At 46.6% G+C, this 19,108-nt stretch overlaps 10 protein-coding genes across 10 annotated transcripts; 8 read left to right on the top strand and 2 right to left on the bottom strand.

The window, feature by feature from the left end:
- Positions 1-1,337: 1,337 nt before the first annotated feature.
- N7483_005784 (uncharacterized protein) lies at positions 1,338-2,053 on the top strand (the record flags this gene model as incomplete). Its single annotated transcript, XM_057089221.1, has 2 exons — positions 1,338-1,407; positions 1,455-2,053. The coding sequence occupies 2 exons, from the start codon at positions 1,338-1,340 to the stop codon at positions 2,051-2,053; spliced, it is 669 nt and encodes a 222-aa protein (XP_056949050.1).
- Positions 2,054-2,199: 146 nt separating this feature from the next.
- On the top strand, positions 2,200-4,674 carry N7483_005783 (uncharacterized protein; the record flags this gene model as incomplete). Its single annotated transcript, XM_057089220.1, has 1 exon — positions 2,200-4,674. The coding sequence occupies one exon, from the start codon at positions 2,200-2,202 to the stop codon at positions 4,672-4,674; it is 2,475 nt and encodes an 824-aa protein (XP_056949049.1).
- Positions 4,675-5,323: 649 nt separating this feature from the next.
- N7483_005782 (uncharacterized protein) lies at positions 5,324-7,384 on the top strand (the record flags this gene model as incomplete). The annotated part of the gene is made up of 3 exons (XM_057089219.1): positions 5,324-6,496; positions 6,541-6,978; positions 7,055-7,384. 3 exons carry the CDS (start codon positions 5,324-5,326, stop codon positions 7,382-7,384), a joined length of 1,941 nt encoding a protein of 646 aa, XP_056949048.1.
- A 373-nt stretch (positions 7,385-7,757) lies between these two features.
- Positions 7,758-8,353, top strand: N7483_005781 (LYR motif-containing protein 2; the record flags this gene model as incomplete). Its single annotated transcript, XM_057089218.1, has 5 exons — positions 7,758-7,841; positions 7,926-7,983; positions 8,056-8,138; positions 8,200-8,223; positions 8,294-8,353. 5 exons carry the CDS (start codon positions 7,758-7,760, stop codon positions 8,351-8,353), a joined length of 309 nt encoding a protein of 102 aa, XP_056949047.1.
- Positions 8,354-9,340: 987 nt separating this feature from the next.
- N7483_005780 (uncharacterized protein) lies at positions 9,341-9,961 on the top strand (the record flags this gene model as incomplete). Its single annotated transcript, XM_057089217.1, has 1 exon — positions 9,341-9,961. The coding sequence occupies one exon, from the start codon at positions 9,341-9,343 to the stop codon at positions 9,959-9,961; it is 621 nt and encodes a 206-aa protein (XP_056949046.1).
- An 889-nt stretch (positions 9,962-10,850) lies between these two features.
- On the top strand, positions 10,851-12,405 carry N7483_005779 (uncharacterized protein; the record flags this gene model as incomplete). The annotated part of the gene is made up of 8 exons (XM_057089216.1): positions 10,851-10,951; positions 11,027-11,074; positions 11,148-11,277; positions 11,331-11,374; positions 11,435-11,534; positions 11,593-11,949; positions 12,004-12,082; positions 12,137-12,405. The coding sequence occupies 8 exons, from the start codon at positions 10,851-10,853 to the stop codon at positions 12,403-12,405; spliced, it is 1,128 nt and encodes a 375-aa protein (XP_056949045.1).
- Positions 12,406-12,784: 379 nt separating this feature from the next.
- N7483_005778 (MARVEL domain-containing protein) lies at positions 12,785-13,325 on the bottom strand (the record flags this gene model as incomplete). The annotated part of the gene is made up of 2 exons (XM_057089215.1): positions 12,785-12,920; positions 12,979-13,325. 2 exons carry the CDS (start codon positions 13,323-13,325, stop codon positions 12,785-12,787), a joined length of 483 nt encoding a protein of 160 aa, XP_056949044.1.
- A 1,098-nt stretch (positions 13,326-14,423) lies between these two features.
- rcf1 (respiratory supercomplex assembly factor RCF1) lies at positions 14,424-15,151 on the bottom strand (the record flags this gene model as incomplete). Its single annotated transcript, XM_057089214.1, has 3 exons — positions 14,424-14,845; positions 14,934-15,004; positions 15,108-15,151. The coding sequence occupies 3 exons, from the start codon at positions 15,149-15,151 to the stop codon at positions 14,424-14,426; spliced, it is 537 nt and encodes a 178-aa protein (XP_056949043.1).
- Positions 15,152-15,945: 794 nt separating this feature from the next.
- On the top strand, positions 15,946-17,702 carry N7483_005776 (threonine dehydratase, biosynthetic; the record flags this gene model as incomplete). Its single annotated transcript, XM_057089213.1, has 2 exons — positions 15,946-16,128; positions 16,188-17,702. The coding sequence occupies 2 exons, from the start codon at positions 15,946-15,948 to the stop codon at positions 17,700-17,702; spliced, it is 1,698 nt and encodes a 565-aa protein (XP_056949042.1).
- A 514-nt stretch (positions 17,703-18,216) lies between these two features.
- N7483_005775 (50S ribosomal protein L36) lies at positions 18,217-18,729 on the top strand (the record flags this gene model as incomplete). Its single annotated transcript, XM_057089212.1, has 4 exons — positions 18,217-18,312; positions 18,336-18,473; positions 18,590-18,624; positions 18,690-18,729. 4 exons carry the CDS (start codon positions 18,217-18,219, stop codon positions 18,727-18,729), a joined length of 309 nt encoding a protein of 102 aa, XP_056949041.1.
- Positions 18,730-19,108: the final 379 nt, after the last annotated feature.

Genomic DNA, 19,108 nt, shown 5'->3' with positions numbered 1-19,108 from the left:
GTGGCCTGTTAGATTATCAAGAGTGCTTCAAGTTCTTTGTTGGCGTTTTCGGATGGGATAGTCCCTTGTATATGCATGTCACAAAAATTATGTTCATCGAATTTAATGGTCTTTTTGCAACGAGATGTGAATGTAGACCGTCATGGTTTTCCTTTATCTACTACATCTGAGTATAGGTAAATTCCTACTAGGTATCATTTTCTGGTAGTTTCTGATGTATACTATTGGCAGAATTGAAACTTGAACGAGATTATACTCCAAGGCTGGAGTCATACACCCGGGCACAGGGTACTCGCCAGGGCAAGAAATGTCCAACTCTGGTGACTCTGATTCGTAAACAATCATATCCTCTATAGCTGGATGCAAATAAACAAACCACTTAGCCTCGTTTTCGCCTCAAGGTACTCTCTTTTAAGGTTTCTTGCCTCACAGTAATTGGCTTCTTTCGCAAAAGTACCTATAGGTCAAGTGTGCTGACATAGTGAAACGCGGGGCATTGCCCAGGTGATCGACTAGGACTCAGACTGCTCAGCCTCACCTGAGCATCCATCTATCCAACGCCTTCACTTTGATCTGTAGACCTACCCAGGTGAAGTGACAAGGAAATGATCTATCTATAAATTTCCGCGTGAGAGAAGTCGCGAACATCTTTCCTCCGTTCAACTCTTCAGCATCATATCTACTATTTTGAAGTCTCATTCTCCAAGTCCAACGGGAATCACTGAGTCCAAATATTTTGCTGACAGAGTTGGCCCTGGTCCCTCTCAAAATGGCTCATCCTCGACCTTCAATTACTAGTACTACTAGTAGTACTAGGTACTACAGAGGTGGTCCCGAAAATGATCTTGAACTAGCTCCGGAAATGATGGAACCCAGCTTCCCATACGATCTTAATCAGTCACCTCCCAGATTCGACGATCACGATGATTATCTACGGAATGTGAGACGCCCCTGGCAGCCCACGCAGCTACGGTCGAGGCCTTCAACCTCTTTTTCTCAGACAACTAAGTCGACCTGGCGCTGGGACAATCTTGACGCAGATCCCTACGATTTTCCAGAACTTATTACGAGTGAAATGCTGCCACTAAGGCAGCCAACTAGGTCTCGCGAACGGCGGAGAAGCTTTGTTCGTGCCAGGGGGGAACCTTTAGACATTATTGAATCACAATATGCGGCCCGCGATCAAGCTGTGGCTTCCCGGCTAGATGACTTGGATTATGAATCTCCAACCGATCGAGACTCGTATGGATATCGTCGTCGCCCAAGTACATCCTATGCCAGGGATCGCCGCAGTCGATCGCGAGAACGCAGGCCTGAATTAGAGTACAGCGATAAATATGGCAGCACCAAACACTCGGATGATGACTTACTTGACTACAGGATTCCGAAAAGAACGGCTCGAGCCAGGTCACTCGTAAGAGCTAGGAGTATATATACACCATCAAATTACCGAGAGCGGAGCCGCGATCGCTCACGCAGCCTTGACAAACGAGATACTATTGGCTATGAACGTGAGCCTCGTCCTCGCGATGAACTTGATGTGATCATTTCTAAGATGCAAGCCCCGAATATGTCGGATGACGAAAAGCTGAGCGACAGGCGCTCGCGCCAGCATCGTCGGCGGCGTGACTCTGAACGAGATGCCGGCTTTGAATTTGACTCCCCTCCTGACGATGAATTGATCAAATCTATTCACGGGGAGATGCAACCTGCCTCTTATGAAAAGGCATCTTCCAGAAAGGAGGCTGCGGGCAAAAAGCTTCGAGATGATTCGAAGCCAGTCAGAGAAGAGGTCACACCGGCCAAAGATAACCGGACTCAGGGCATTCCGTCCGGGGCCAGGTGGACAAAAATCCATCGCCGACTGGTGAACCCGGCAGCATTAGAAGCGGGTAAGGAGCGATTCGAGGAGCGTTCCGACCACATAATAGTACTCAGGGTACTGTCTATGAAGGAGATTGAGAATTACGCGATAGCCACAGAGGAGATCCGAGGTAAGCCGCATCATCTGCTTGAATTCAGCGTTGAGATTGAGGCATTGCTGCATTATTGATACTGAATTTTCTAGCGGCACGTGCACGTAAAGTAGAGCATGTGCGAGATTCAACGTCTGGCAGAGTCCAAATCCATCCCCGAGCCCGGGTCAAAGACTATTCGAGTGATGATGGAAGGAATGACCACGACAAGTCCTCTTTTACAATGGAGAGGCCTCGCTTACCGGAGCTTCCCCATACTTCTACGAGGCCCACATCAGATATTGGTAACAGGAAAACAACGGATACTGAGAGCGACAACCTGAAGTCACCCGCTCCTAACTCTCGCGCACACGGTGATCGATTTTTGCGAGACAGAGATGGTGTAACAGGTGGTGAGAAAGAAGGAACTTCACTCAATGAACCTTCAAAGCCATCTGCGACCAATATCAATTCAGATCCATCTACCTTTGGGATGAACTCTATTGGCCCTCACTCTACTCTAAGCTCGCCAGAACAACTATCATCCCCTCACGAATCTCCTTCATCAAGTGTCCGCTCAGATGAGACAGACATTTCAAGTCCAGATCTGGACGTCGACTCTATAGATTCAGGGATATCCAGCGTGAAGGATATGTCCCATCTCTTAGACTCGAGTCGTTACTTCAGTGAGCTAGACGATCTCGAAATGAGAACTGCGGAAATTCTTGGCCTAAAGGACAGTCCACATCCTAACCTTGAAACTATGGATGATTGCCTTCTATTTTGCAAAAGCTGGCACAAGGCCTTTATGAATCTAACATCCGAAGGCTTCTGTGGTTCCCAAATGAGCTTTTTGATCGAGGATAGTGAGAGAAATGACATCGCAAATGCCTTGCATGTCTCATTCATTCAAATCACCTATTTCATCGAGCAGTTCGAGCGATCTCTCAAGCCACTCGACGAGCGGCGGATCACAAAGTTGACGAATAAATTCCTTCGGTCAATCCTCAATGTCCATAATGAAACTTCTACTAGCGTTGATTTGATTATATCACTGCGTATCCTGTGTCAAACCTTGGCGATTGGTCTTTTGTCTTATACTGGCTCACATGTGTGTCGATTTGATCTCAACCTATGGGATAGAGAGCTTGATGAAATAAGTATCGGTTTTGAGGGTTATGCTTTTAAACCTCGGAAGCTGGCTTGTCTTGAAGACTTCATCGGTGGTCCCGCTTGGATATTAAGCAAAGCTCGAACGCCATCCAGGACACATGAGCAATCAGGTCGAACAAGTGAGAGTCAAGTCAAAGAACTGGCACAAGAGATGCAAAATGCAGCTACTGGCAAATCCTCCGCGCTGTCCAACGAGCAATCGGAGCAAAGAGAACGGGGAGTGAAAATCTCCATTGCGCTTCAGGATCTCCAAGAATTATGGGGTCCTGCGTTCCTTGTGGGAGGTACTGAAGATGAGGCGCCGGCCATTCGAACAGAAAGAGGATTCATCGTTCCGCTCCCACAACAGCCCGAATCATCGAAACATGGCATTGAATGCCACTGGACGTCTGAAATTCCAGATCTTCTTCTAAGAGAAAATCCAGATAAACCAGTTATGTTACAGGGCACATCGAAAATCTTAATCGGGACACCAAACGAAAATGAAATTGGACTTGTCGTCAACAAAAAATGCAAGTCGTCTATTCCCCTCATCCAACAACAAATTGCCTCTCGGTTGCAGTATCCAGGGACATGCAAATCACGATACGTCAATGATGGATTTGACATTCAACTAGCCGCTGGGCAATATGCTACAGCAGGGCTGGTCAAGAAGTACAAACGGCTCCCGAAGCGTACATTGAAGGCCATGCTTATCGAGGATTGTCCCAAACCTGACACCAAGCTCGTACCTCTTCTTAACCTGTGGGTTGGTCTGGAAGTGAGCGCATGTACGGGTAATGCCCAGCGAGTGAGACTATGGGACGCCCTTCGCCTTTCTCAAGCGGATGTGCAATCCAAAGACAATACACGCGACTGCACTCACGCAGTTGGTAGCAAAGAATGTATAGCGTCATGCTGGACTAAATCGCAATCTGACGATGAGATCGATTCTCTTGATGATATTCCCGGTACGAAAAAGCATCTTACTGGGGCTGAAGCCCGTCGAATAATCATTCACTCGATTCTTGCCCTCGAACATTCCGGTGTGGATAGCGAGGGTAATCTCCAGGTTTGCTGGCCATTCAGCCATAGTCCCGCCAACTGTCCCATATTACCATCCTCACCTAGAGAACTCCATCACTGGTTCCGAGTCGTGAAGGACTCGCGTGATGCATCAAGCTTTGCAGTGTTCAGTCAGAGATGTCTAGAGTCTCCGGATCAGGCCTTTATGCGCTCATGCCGCTTTCCCTGTAAAGACAAGCATTCCAACTCTCTTCGGCAAACTATTCTGGCGACGCGAATCCTGAGCTTCACTGAACATAGACCACTTTCGGGATTGCTTCAGGGTGCCAAGTTCGTTGTTGGAGAAGCACATCTCACTGTTACCAAAGTATTGCGAGATCATGCAGCAGTCATCGCTACTATCAGTGTCAATCCTTTGAGTCCACTGCGATATCGACTTCGAGAGATATTACCTGCCAGTGATTCTGGGGTCTCAGGCTTTAAGGAGCACATTCGACCGGATATTGCAACAGATCTCTCGGTTCCGGTATTTGCATACTAGTGTTACTCTCATGGAGCTTCCGATCCTAGAATTTTCTTTCAACGCATCCACATTCAACTTCCAAGGTTGAAGTTTGTTCAAGTTTCATCATGATGTTCACTGCTGCTGCGCACAGAAATATCCATAGTACTAGTACGGACTCGGAGTACATTGTAACTCGAAAATTTGGCACTACTACAGAGCTCCGAGTCGGATTCCCGGATATATTTCATTTAATGATGGACTCAAACAAGCTCCGGGTCCTTGGTCACTGCACAAATTTAGTTCAAATAATCAATAATTTCAGATAGATATCCTATCAACATTCTCTGAGCATACATTCCAAGGTTAATAGGTGGATCTAGTAAATACCCGAATTCGGGTTAGTATATCATATCGTCGTCCAATCACATGTCTGATTGATGTGTTTGGCTCACGTGACCGGCTCCACTTTCATGAATTTTTGATAACCTCGATCTTCTTCGCGTCCTCATGAATTGGCAACAAGTGTTCAAAGTCCGTATATTTGCGCGGTCGGAAGGATTTATGTGATGCCTTATTATCACCAGTGGTCGAATCTGAATTATTGAAGTCCAAATCTGGCGTTTGTGCTATGACCACAGAATAAGGCTGCATAAACCTTACGAAATTTCCACTACAGAGTTGAGGCATGTCCTCATATTCAGATAACCATCAAACATCGTCTTCCCAATTTTTACCACCTCAGTCAGCCCAAGTACGAAGCTCTTTATTTGGTGGACCTAGCAGTGATGCTGATCCACCGCCATCTTCACTGCCTGAGCCACCTCGGAGGTCTATCTTTGGTGGCCCCGGCTCTCAGGATGTAATTCAGAGACAGGAGATCCAGTCGGATCCCATGGAACAAGATGTCACACAGGGAGAGGAAACTGAACTTGATTTGATCCTTCGCGAACAACCGTTGGCCGCCTATTACGGCTCCGACGGTGACAGTTTTCATGACAGTGACGACGAGACCCACAAGCCTTCGCGAAGCGTCGCTCAATCCCAATTTTTTTCAACCAGACAAACTCGTTCCTTTGGTACAGAGCAGCAGCCAACGTATGTTGTACATCGAGGTGTCGATCTGCCACCCGGAGTTGCGCGTCCAAACCGATGGATAGGACACGCAACCAATTACCGACAGGCTATCGTTGCGGAGAGAAGTGTCTATAATTCTCTTCGGGCCCTTCGTGCAAATGACCTGTCTGGGCATCTGTATGATGCATTTGCAATTCGGCAAAAATCCAACCATGATCAGAGTGAGCCTTCGGACGCTGATGATTCAGACGAAGAAAAGACAAGGGCATTCCGCAAGAAATGGATAGCGTGGCCTATGACTTCTGCTTCAGTTCCTCGGACCGATGAGAATCTTCGACGTAGATTGGATGGATTTGATACATATCGAATGGAACCAGACACACGTCCCAGCGCAGAGCTAGAGGAGTGGATCATGGCGACCATGATGAGGGTAGGCAAAGAAACATACATGGCTCGGGAATCGGGTTGGAAGGAGGTGAAGGATTCCCAAGAGGCCAATCAAACCGATCCCGATCCCAATGCGATAGTTGATGACGAAGCTGCAAAAGATGACAACGAGCAGAATGAGGAAACCAAAAAGCCTCAACCCAAAAAGCCTCAATCTCCGCCACGCCATCCTGTCATGCAAACCGATGAAGATATCTTACATCGTCAACTGCGACCTCTGTCACGCACTGTCATCTCACAATTAGATCAGCTTTTAATGGGGCTCCACCATTCCTGCGACATCGAACCAACGATATGGACTCCAGTGATGACTCGGCAACCGACACAGATGAAGAAAGTCCGCGGTCGCGATCGGACTCACGCTCTAAACAAAAAGGTCAGAAGCAAGACCAATCGCGTGGTACGAAACGGGGACGGAAAGAGTCAAACCTCGATCAACCGTCCGCCAGTCGAGCCTCATCGTCACGGTCATCTCCATATATGGATGCAACAGATGATGATACGCAATCTGGAGAAACGCCAAACCAGGCCCGTAAGAGAATGATGGACAGGCTTCTGCTGCGCGATTGGAGCGAGGTTATGGGCATCGCCTCGATAATGGGTTTGCCATCTAATGCTGTTGAGAGAACCTCAAAGCGATGTGCCGACATATTCGAACAAGACATGTCATTTCGGACATTCCACGAAGGCCGTATAGAGCGGCTGGACCGTCTACCAGACAGCACCTATACATATGGCTATGTTGAAGACTCCGACAGCGACTTCAACCGGCAACCTAAGCGCAGAACCATAAGCAGAGACACTTCGAAGGGGCCAGGAGTCTCTCAGCCTCAGGCTTCTCGTTCGCGCTCCCGTGCAGCTATGACTCCACCGGTGGTTGTAATCCCACAACCAGTTCCACAACCTGCACCCCCCCGCCGTTCGTGCTTCTTCCGTGGCATCCAGTTCAAAGCCACAACAGCAACTCGCTGGGGACAAGAACCCTGGCTTCGGCACTGTTCCTGCGAATAGGAAACCTAATATTACTTGCCCAATCGTTGGTTGCAAACGTAACCTCAGTGGATTCGCGCGGACCTGGAACTTCAAGCTACACATGAAGAGGTGCCATTCTGGATTTGATTATGTATTACCTTCAGAAACTCCAGAGCCTTCGCGGTCTCCGGCCCCTCAACCCTCTCAACCGCGAGCTGCATCACAGGATGTACCTATTATCGAACTTGATTAAAGCGTTTGTGGTGTTTTGTTTTATGATATCCAATCTGTTTCTAGTTTCTGACTCGAAGAATTGAAGATTAGTCAAAACTCAATACTTCCCCGGACCTTGTAAAGTCTTCATTTTTAATAGTTTTATGAATCTTTTCTCTAGTAATTCTGGTCATTCTATAGGCCTGGCCCAATCTAACCTGGAAACCCCTATAGCAGATAATTACACCATCAGTACCGTAAGATAACGCACAAAGTGAGATAACTGTCACGTGGAGTCAATAATACAGTAATACCAATATCCAAATTTCGGACTCGACCGCCTCATCTGCCCTTTCCACGATATTCACCAATAGACAACGAACTATCACTAGACGTGATATGAAATTCACATTATGCGGCCCTCAATAAGCGCGCTAGCTGCAGTCTCTCGCAGCCAGCCCTCAAAGCTGAAGAAACCCGCGATCAGTCTCGACCATGTAAGTTACGCGAAAGCTGAATGATTTCATTCACGCTTCAATATCCTCCATAGAAGAGCCTCGGCATCGCTAACGCATCAATAGTTTATTCAAAGACAGCGCGTTTTGGCATTATGGCGCGAGATCGTCAGGGCCATACATAGTATGTGTCCTACTGCACTCCTTTCGGTCTTTGGGCACCCTTTTCCATTCTGTTACTAATGAACTCGAAAAGAGATTCCACCTTCATCAACTCGGGAGGAGCTGCAATCTTATGCCAGAGCTGAATTTGAGAGACATCGTGGAGTGACGGATGTTGTGAGTTGAACCTGTTCTTATTTGTTTTTCATCAGACTACGTGCTAATATCACCATAATAGCCACATATAAGATACCTGGTCTCGGTATGGGTCTTGCTTCTCTATATCCACTGGTTTCCACTTGATTCTCAATACTAATTCTAATTTTGTACAGACCGGGAAAGCAGAATTCGATATGATGAGGAGGTATATTGATGAGCAAGTCGCTGGTTGACGCTCGTGGTATCTCTCAGCTCTTTTCGTTGTACCTAAATCCTTTACCTCACATCCTATGATTCTAATACTACATCGACTTTGGTCATGTGCCTCGTCAGAATGAAAACTTTCACCTCTGTTCTCCCTGAATCCCAACGGTTCCTTCCCAGGATAATCATCAGACCAAATGGATTTTATTGTCATGATACTGCCCCTTGAATTCGGAGGCCGAGAGAGATACATGCATTTATATCGTCATTCCGTCTCTAACAAGTGCATTATCTAATCCATATTCAACTAACCTAACGCTTGAGTGAGACAAAATCCAGTATCTGAGAAGAAAAGTCCCAGGTACTACAGAACCTGACTACGTCAGTACTGACTGGGGGCGAAAACAGGCAGTAAAGTCCTGAGTCGATACTCGGAGATTTAGTGGCGATAACCGAAAGTTATAAATTAACGATTAACCACATTAGGAACAAACCACATTAGGAACAAAGAGTAGTGTTTTGAGGCTTGAGGGGCGCTCAAGTTGACAGTAGACCCCTTGTTAACGTTGTGGGGCCAAGTTCTTAAGTATCATCAGATCTCCGGAGAAGAATCCATCAATCATAACCCTGTATGAGCTCTCCCCGGGCATTTTCCAAATCGGCCCCTTGCCATTATGACTTGCAAATTGAAACCGGAAATTAACCTTGTTATTGGTCATCCGTGGCAGAGATCTCCGCTCTAGAACGAATCTGAACGATGGTGGCGATGTTCAAAAATGTTGAAACCTGTGGCACCTGGCATTTTACTACGTCATCGAATCCTCCCAACATGGTAAAATGAAGAATAAACTTGATGAGATAACTTGACTCAAAACAAATGAGGAGTTAATGTTGAATAAATAGATGACATCGCCAAAATATGACTGATACTATCTGGAAACTTGATGTTACTATTATCTATTATAATACTATAATAATCTCCAGGGCTCTATTCAATTGATCACCACAATCTAATCATGTCTGCTACCATTCTCAACCCACGAGACTTGTTCACTTTCGATTCTCCGGCTATGCTGCCTCCTCGCATGCCAAAAATGCATGACGAATTGACAGACCCGAATATCGATCCTCAGTTAGCAGCTCCAAGGCGATCTTCAAGGCGCTATTCGAATACGAGTGTTGAGAGAGCAAAACACCTCGAGCGCAATCGAGTTGCCGCGAACAAATGTCGCCAGAAGAAGAAGAAGCGACAAGAGGAGATCCAACATACTCTCATCGAAGAAACAGAGAAGCACGATGCTCTTATTTCCACAATCGATTGCCTTAAGGAGCAGGTCTGGCATCTCAAGAACATAATTTTCGACCATGTATCCTGCGACGACCCACAAATCAATCTCCAACTTGCCAAGTACAGTGAACGTGCTGCACAGAATACTATCGGAGCTGCTCAATGTCCTTCTCCCACTTTCTCTGCGAGTACAGTATCGGATAAATCAAGTGGACTCGGAGACGGGGACTTTTTCCTAGAAGCCAATCCTCCAGACGCAACTCCGACGATGATGATGCCAGAGAAGACTGCATATCTATATGACGATTTCCCCGACTTCATGTTTGATAACTTTGTTCAAGCCGATTAAGTCAATGGTCTCAGTTTAGTGGAGATAATTCTTAATAAGCGCTGGCGTTGATGTGTATACTATGTTGAAAATTCTGGAGCATTTGTCACTTGTGGGGATGATCTTGACTCTTGATGTCATTGATGGAGTCAACCAAATCAAATTATTATGTACAATATATGATAAAACAAATCCCTAGCTTAATCACAAGAACACGAATACAATTCTACAAGAATGAATCAATTGATGCTCGTGCATAATGATCGTCCGGTAACTACTCCATAGGTGAAGTACAAACAAGGTACAAAACAGGTCAGGCTGTAAAGAAAAAGAACTCCATTGATCGTCGTAGGTCAACCGGCCCTCTATTCGTGGAAACCCACATCTGCAGCCTTCCTTCAAGACGGAAAGAGAGGATTCTTCGATCCATGCGGCGGGTTCATAAGCCAGTCATAGATCATAGACCAGAACGACCATCCCACGGTGCGATTCTATCGGGTTGAGCGGGCCACATGCGGCACGTCGAAGAGGCCCACCACCATTAGTCGGCGCAATGAGCCGACCACTCGCAATACGTGTAACAGCGGGTTTTATGTGGGGCTTAAGATGCTCAGCGAACCAAGCTGTCTTGTGGCTGAGGCACTGTGACAGGCTTCAATAAATCCGTGCATGCTGCGTATGAGGCGCTGATGTCAAAGCGGATTATTGCCACCATATGTCTGTTAAGAACTGGTGTGGATCATGTGGTCTTTTCAATAAAAAAGCAGCCAGTTCTCCCCTGAATGTCTTTTCTTTCAAGTTTCTACAAACAACTATCTCAAACAATTGCCAAATATTAGCTTATCTTCCAACAGTATTCAAACTCATGCAAGCTGCACTCTTACCAGTACTCAATACAGTAGATCCTATCATGTTGGGTCAAGATCCCATACTATCATCCACTCCTGGGCAGGAGATGGCCCAATTCACTCAAAAATCGATCCTAGGCACGTTATTCGAAACTACCGAGCGGTTCGTTTATAGACCTATCCATTGATATCCATTGATATTCATAGCATTGTATGCTAACGCCGAGTTTTTTTATAGATATACTAAGTTGGAACCAATTGGCATTGGCGTCTCCGGTCTAGTCTGGTATGAGAGAATCGCCCCACTTCTATAATATCACAGAACCTTGGAAGCTTACCAGGTCATTTTTTTTCTATAGTTCCGCACGAGATCAGATCTCAAACCGAACAATTGCTGTCAAGAAGCTTGTCAATCCATTCAAAACAGAAAACATCGCGCGACACATGTACCGAGAAGTCAAATTGTTGAAAACACTCAAACATGACAATGTTTGTCGAAATTTACATGGTCAATATTTATGAATCCGGCTAATTATAACTAGATCGTTCATCTTACCGATATCTTTATTTCGCCCTCTGAAGATATGTATGTGGTTCATCATTGAGCGAGGTACACGATTAGACCAAAGTTAACCCATCAATTCAGTTATCTCGTCACGGATCTTATGGCAACAGATCTCCATACTCTTTTAAAGAGTAAGAAACTGGACAATCAATTTACGCAATATTTCATGTACCAGATAATGGTATGTAGAATGAAATTCCACGACCTTGAATCCAAGCTAACTGCTTCAAATGTTACAGCGCGGTCTTAAATACGTCCACTCAGCTGGTGTCGTCCACCGCGATCTTAAGCCCAGCAACATCCTGATTAACGAAAACTGCGACCTGAAGATCTGTGACTTCGGTCTAGCCCGCGTTACGGACGCACAAATGACCGGTTATGTGTCTACCCGGTACTACCGAGCCCCCGAGATTATGCTCACCTGGAGGAGATACAATGAGAAGGTTGATATCTGGAGTGCGGCATGTATTTTTGCAGAGATGTTACTTGGACAGCCTCTATTCCTTGGAAAGAACCACATTGATCAATTCTGCGTGATTACCAAACTGCTTGGATCGCCACCGGACAATGTTATTGCGAATGTTACCAGTCCGAATGTATGTTTGCATGGAGTCCGTCTACTATTATCATTACTAACGATCGCTCTCTAGACTAAGAATTTTGTTCGTTCTTTACCTAAACGCTCCCGGAAGCCCTGGTCGGCTCTCATTCCAGGAGTCAACATGAAAGGTATGTATTAGACAAGGTATCCAAAGAACATGAATGAATACTGACATTTTATAGCTACGATGCTTTTGGATAAGATGCTTCAATATGATCCCAGCAAGAGACCCTCTGCCGGCGAGGCCCTCACTTCGCAATACCTTGCTCCATACCATGATTCGGATGACGAGCCAGTCGCAAATGAGATTATCGATTGGTCATTCCTTGATGCGACCCTGTCCGCCGATGTGTGGAAAACAATCATGTACGCCGAGGTTCTGGGATATCACCAGAACGGATCTTCTCCCGTCCACCTTCCTCCTGAATACGATGGGATGGATTTAGGATAAATGCTCAATTGGTGTGCAATTTTACGATTTCACTTTGTTTTTCCTTGGACTGCGAGTCTTAGCGAGATGATACCAAGAGTCGCTTTCATTATCTTTTGTTGGATATAAATTGTTTTCTTTCGGTATAAGAATCAAAAATTCATTCAAAGTTCCATTATCTTATTATGAATATCAAGATATTCCGATCAAAAACACATTAGATACATAGGTATAGTCTAGCACAAGAACGTTCTTTGTGATCAAGTTATCGCCAACTTGAACTTGAAGTCCATCAGAAACCCATTTCATCGTATATTCATCTTCGCCATAGTGGTCTCACACAAGTAGTACATCATCATCAGAAATAGACAACAGCAGGATTCTTCTACTGTTTCTCGGATCAAGCACTTTCCGCCGCATCCACTTGGGAGACAGGAGGCTGATCCTGCTCAATCTCCCGAGCATGCATGTGGCGGTTACTTCTAGAGTTTCTCACATCAAGAAGAGCAAAGATATTCGTAAGCAGGAAAAGGGCCCTATAGCAAGTTAGGACATATCCAAAGTCCCTCTGAAGTATTGAGACAATCTACTTACCATTCAATCGCAGCAATAACAATCTGAGCTTGCAAAGCTTCGCAGTACGCGCCATTGCATGCGCTCGGGTGTGGAATCAGCGCGGCGACGGCGATCCAGCCGCTAAGCCAGAGTGCCATGGTGATTAAATCCACGGCGGGAATGACGAACTCGTGTGAGATGCGTGGGATCCAAAGCGGTGCAAGGCCTAGGTATGGAACAGCAATTGCGGTTGTCCAGCATCCAGTGAAGAGCATGAAGTAGATAACATTGTTGAATGGAGTTGTTGCGCCATATGAGGCTAAACCGATAGTCACCAAGGCCAAGAGGGCCTGGACGATTCGAATTGGGTATACCCAGGATAACATCTTGAGTGTATGTGTGGATTGCTTTCTTTTGGAAATGGATAGAATTGATCAAACAAAGACAACATAGGAGGTCGATTCAACAGTCAAGTATGAGAATGTTCACTCAGTTAGAAATGGTATCGCATGTGATGGACAACAAGATCCACTTCTGTTAGGGGAATCCAAAGCTTATATAGAGGACTCAATGCTTGCGAGCAAAAATTTCATTAAACCGAGGCCGTGAATAGCGTGACAAGACGTCATGGTATGATTTGTCTAGTTAGTCGGGGCCGGAGAGACCTGCAGGGTCTTAGGGACAAACCCGTGTATAGTGGAGCATGGGATACCGGTCTCTTTTCGGGACCTTGTTCTAGTCCATTCGAGCTTGAAACTATAAAAATCAGCGTGTTCACGGGTGCTTTCCGGGTCCATAGGAATCATCAAGAAGCAGTGACACCTCGGCACCTCAATATCAATGCACAGGGGGCCAGGGTTGAAGCTGTATACTTTGGTAGAGTCCAATTCCCGCCATTGAGAGAAATAACCTCGTAAATGGCTTTCAATAGTCACATCCTGTAAGCCCGTTATCTGAATTTTAGTCCCTGCTAACAAAGTGCGGCTTGTGTTAAGTCAATAGTAATGGCGCTAAAGTGTCGATCTCACATGAACCGAGGCCGAGTCACGGACCAAATTCTCGCAACGGCGATCACACTTCGGTTGCGCCGATGGCTTTACTAGTAAGTAACATTTCAATTCCTTGAGTAACCAGTAGGGTTCGGTTCATTTGACTGGCCGTTGAAAAAAACTCTGCGATCATGTTATCGCGGTTGATCGACCCGTAATGGCCTTGAAGAAGTATAGAGAAGTTATGTAGAAGACAAGCTCCCGATGACATCCCGACCACGCCACCAGCTTTCCTGCTGGAGCGAACTTGAAAGAAACTTCAATGTATGAGTCTGAAATCCAGGAAGTCCGTAGTAGAATGAAAGAGATGTGATTTCATAATAACTTAACCAGATTTCAACCCAAACTCAAAACATAGAACATGCTGGGGGAGATCGGAGCCCCTATATACAAATAATACAGACCAAACACTACTATTGTACATGCCACAACCACTTAGTTGTTTCTTTGTGACAGCAAGACCTTAACGGCATCCAAAACTCCAACCTTCTTCTCATCGCCCGCCTCGATAGACGCACGAGCCGCATCCGGTTCACCAGGAGGCTTGCCACCCTCCTTCGCCGCTGCTTCAATAGCAGCATGACGCTCACGCCAGTCGCGGTCTTCCTTATCACGGATCTCCAGCTCACGAAGCCATGCATCGCGCTTCTCTTGGGACTTGCGCTCTTCCACCGCCTGGTCGAATTCCCGGCGCTGCTTTCGCTCTGCCTTGTAATACATTCCACCGGCCACTAGCGCGACCAGAGTGAATGCCTGGGCGAAGATACGTGCGCGGAACATACGGTTCATCTCGGCGGAGTCGCCGGCTCTCATGGATCGGTAGGCTCGGTAAAGGGCATAACATGTAGCGGCGCATCCTGTGAAGGGATTAGAGTGAGTACTTTGATTGGGACTTTGAGGGCGATGATGCGATCCATAAAGTGGAATCTTGGAGAAAATACATACCTAGTGGGACCAGGGGCTCTTCCTTAAGACGACGGGTGAATTTTTGCATGCCGGTTTCCTCTTGGAATTGCCTGGAATTGGGCAATGCATGTTAGCCATGATTCACTGCACTTCGCGCACCGTGTTCGGTGATTGGTCTGAAACTTCAGTAGGATCAGAAGAAGTCAAACGTACGTGGTTGTCTCCATTGTGGAGGGGGGTAGAGGCTCGCGAGACATAATGGCAGAGAAGTGTAGAGCTGAATGCTCTTGATGGTTGAGGTAATCGAAGCTCAAATTGGGTAGTTTTCAAGAGACTCTTTCGTGGAAAGTAGGAGAATAGCGGCAGTAAAAACAGCTCTTCTAGTATTCTGCTGTATATGCACTGAATTGATAGCGGGTGATGTGATTAGCGGGGGCGAATGAGAGATGTTCAGTATCGCATGACGTCGCGAGCTTTTTGCCAAGGAGGTTTTTCGCGGCTTGAGTAGTCGGAGCGGACCACCCAAGTTGCGGTGGACAAGCATTAACGATTTCAGAATTGTTGGTTGCGCATAAATTTTGAAGATAAACTATTTGAACATTCTGCATTTGTTTCAATACTACAGTCAAAGAACAAGTTATATAATTGAATTGTATTTGCAGTTTGATCTCTAGTACATACTATACTACAAGTTATGCTATATGCTACTACGAACTCCGACTCGGACTCGGATATAGTATGAGAACTACTAGTAATAAGGACAACTTGAACCTGGACACAACCAGGATCAAAACTTCATAGGTGATATAATTGGAAAAATTCATGTACCTATAAAAAACTTCGAAATCTCAAATAATTAAAGATCAATCGAAACACCTCTATCAGGCTTAAACATTGAATAGGGCTATAAACCAGGGTTGATGACATAAGGCCGATCCCGGTCCCCCGCAGGAAAAAAGAGTCACAGAATCAAAGGAATTTGCCATCATCTCATTCACCACCCTCGAGCCATTGAACTTGTTTGTTTGGCGTTCTTGGGCGTAATTCCAAAATGTCTGAAAGTCTCGTCACCAACGGCGCTACCAGGCCCGTCACTCCCAAAATGAATGGATTGGCCTTGACCGAATACACCGCCGCTCCAACGCCTCCCTGCGAGCGCAACCCCCATTTCCCTGGTCTGCCCCCGAACTGGGGAATCCCAGAGTCATGCTTGTTGCCTACAGGATACCCGGATGTGAGAACGATCCCATATCCTCTCTATTTGGTCCTAATGCTAACCGAAGTCATAATTAGTACCTCCGACTGATCTTAACCTCCCGCGTTTACGATGTTATCGACGAAACCCCTCTGCACCACGCCGTCAACTTGAGTAACCGATTGGAGAGCCGAGTCCTCCTCAAGCGTGAGGATCTGCTGCCAGTGTTCAGCTTTAAGCTTCGTGGCGCTTACAACAAAATGGCTCACTTGAACCCCGAGCAACGTTGGAAAGGTGTGATTGCTTGCTCGGCGGGAAACCACGCCCAGGGTGTCGCCTATTCGGCCCGTAAGCTCAGAATCCCTGCAACTATTGTCATGCCCTCAGGAACTCCTGCTATAAAGCACCGCAATGTTGCCCGCCTCGGAGGCAGTGTGGTTCTGCATGGAAACGATTTCGATGCCGCTAAGGACGAGGCTCACCGACTGGAGAAGCAGCACGGTCTGACCAACATCCCACCTTTCGATGATCCTTATGTGATTGCTGGTCAGGGTACAATTGGTATGGAACTGCTGCGCCAGGCGAACCTGGAGAAGTTGGAAGCCGTTTTCTGCGGTGTTGGTGGAGGCGGTCTGATTGCCGGTATTGGTGTATACTTGAAGCGCATTGCCCCACATGTCAAGGTCATCGGTGTTGAGGCTTATGATGCCAATGCTATGGCTCAGTCATTGGATGAGGGCACGCGTGTCTTCTTGAAGGAGGTTGGTCTTTTTGCCGACGGCGCTGCTGTGAAGTCAGTCGGCGAAGAAACATGGCGTGTGGCTCGTGACGTGATTGATGAGATTGTTCAGGTCTCCACCGACGAGATCTGCGCTGCTATCAAGGATGCATTTGAGGACACCAGATCGGTCATTGAGCCTGCTGGTGCCCTGTCTCTCGCGGGTCTGAAGAAATACGTTGCCAATAACCCCAACCCCGACACTGGCCGTGAGCTGATCGCCATCACTTCCGGTGCTAACATGGATTTTGATCGTCTGCGCTTCGTGGCTGAACGGGCTGCGCTCGGGGAGAAGAAGGAGGCTTTGTTGAGTGTCAAGATTCCCGAGCAGCCAGGTGCTTTCATCAAGCTTATCGAGGCGATCCTCCCCCACGCCGTGACTGCTTTCAGCTATAGATATGCCCAAGACGACTATGCGGATGTTCTTATGGGTATCTCGCTGTCTGCGGTTACAGGCCGTGAAGATTTGGCAAAGATCATGGAGGATCTTGAGAAGTCAGGAATGGCTGCTCGCGACTTGAGCGATGACGAGCTCGCCAAGCGCCATGTCCGCTTCCTTGTTGGAGGTCGTTCAAATGTGGCGGATGAGCGACTGTTCATGTTCGAATTCCCTGAGCGACCGGGTGCCCTCGCTAAGTTCCTGACCACTCTTCGACCGAACCAGAATATCTCTCTTTTCCACTACCGCAACTACGGGGGTGATGTGGGTAAGGTCCTGGCTGGAATCCAGTGTCCATCTGGGGAGAAAGATGACCTCGAGTCATTCCTCCGGGATTTGGGTTACCCGTTCAGCGAGCAGACTGATTCCCCTACCTACCAAACTTTCCTGCGTTAGTAATATTTCAATTGCGCAGTATATTTATTTTCGAAGTTATTTATTTACAGCCGAGACAGGCGGGCATGATGGACATTCTTATATTCTTTGTTTTCTTTTATTTTCTTGTTCAGCGACTGAAAAGTGCAAATCCTTCTTAATGCTTCATTTGGCGTTTGGTTTTCAATATAGACTACGGAACAGTGATGACCTCGATTGTATCATAGCTCCTCCTGCCAATTTATCCCGAATGATCTATTATATTAGAGTATAATATCCTGTTGTCTTGTTGCTCTAGTTTAGCACAAATAAAGTATTGTTGCAGATCCACCAATCAGCATCGTTGCGGGATCGGCTCGGCAAAACCTCAATCTCCGGCACTGAGCAACATTCTTTCCAGCATCAACGGCGAGCACCCTGGTAGCCAAATAACGACTGCTGCTCTTGCGTGTCGCTATCTCAATTTTCAGAGTCTCAAAATTGAGGCTGTGTGCCTTTAAAATCTTCATATCCTGACGACATCTCAATCGCCATCATGTTCTCCCTTCAAAGTGTGCTCCGCGCCCCCGGTGCTCTCCGCCAACTCCTCCCTCCGTCTCTCGCCGGTCATTCTCTCGCGTCGCTTCTCTCGGTCCTCTCTCGCATATGATCCAGAACGGCCTAGTGAGGCTCCGCGCTCAATCACAGACCAGCAATGCTGTCGCCGCTGCTGTTGGCTCCTCCCGGCAGCTTGAGCAGGTCCGGGGAATGAAGACTCGATCCTCTGTCAAGCGACTTTGTGATGGTTGCAAGGTACGACTCCAATGCATATATACACTTTTTCTCCCGAATCTAAAATGGGACCTCGGGATATATGAATGCCGTGGTGTTAGAAATAACAACCAGATACTGACTTCCATCTGCTACAGCCTGTGCGCCGAAAGAACCGTGTCTATATCATCTGGTGAGTCTTGTATCTTGAACTATCAAAGCTATTCTAGTTCAATTGATTGACATTCGTATTTCCAGCTCCAAAAACCCCAAGCACAAGCAGCGCCAAGGGAAATAGAGTGGAGGTATCTTTACTTCCATATTCTTTCCACGGCATGCATGTCTTTGATACCTTCGATTCCCGCCTCTGCCTATAAATTTGCATATGTGTTCAGCCCAGCTATATTGGGAAATTCTTGCGGCGCTTGGGTCTTTTTTTGTACAATAGTCTCTGGACCAAAATACGGTCTTCCTACTGAATTTGAATCAATTCAACTCAATTGATCACTGGTATTATATGGATGGATCCTGACTTCCAAACGACGTTCTCGAGCCTGTTTATATTTTTCGTCAATTCCACAATTTCAATCCTTGAATAGCCTTCAAATGTTGTCTAGATTCTTTGCATTAAATGTAATACCCCGGCCCTGACAGGCCAATAGTCACGTGGCGGGTTC

This window comes from Penicillium malachiteum, assembly GCF_028827825.1.
Source record: "Penicillium malachiteum strain IBT 17515 chromosome Unknown utg000002l:1.0-8849297.0:1.0-8852440.0, whole genome shotgun sequence".
Lineage (NCBI taxonomy): Eukaryota > Fungi > Ascomycota > Eurotiomycetes > Eurotiales > Aspergillaceae > Penicillium > Penicillium malachiteum.
This window is presented reverse-complemented; position numbering and strand designations above follow the sequence as displayed.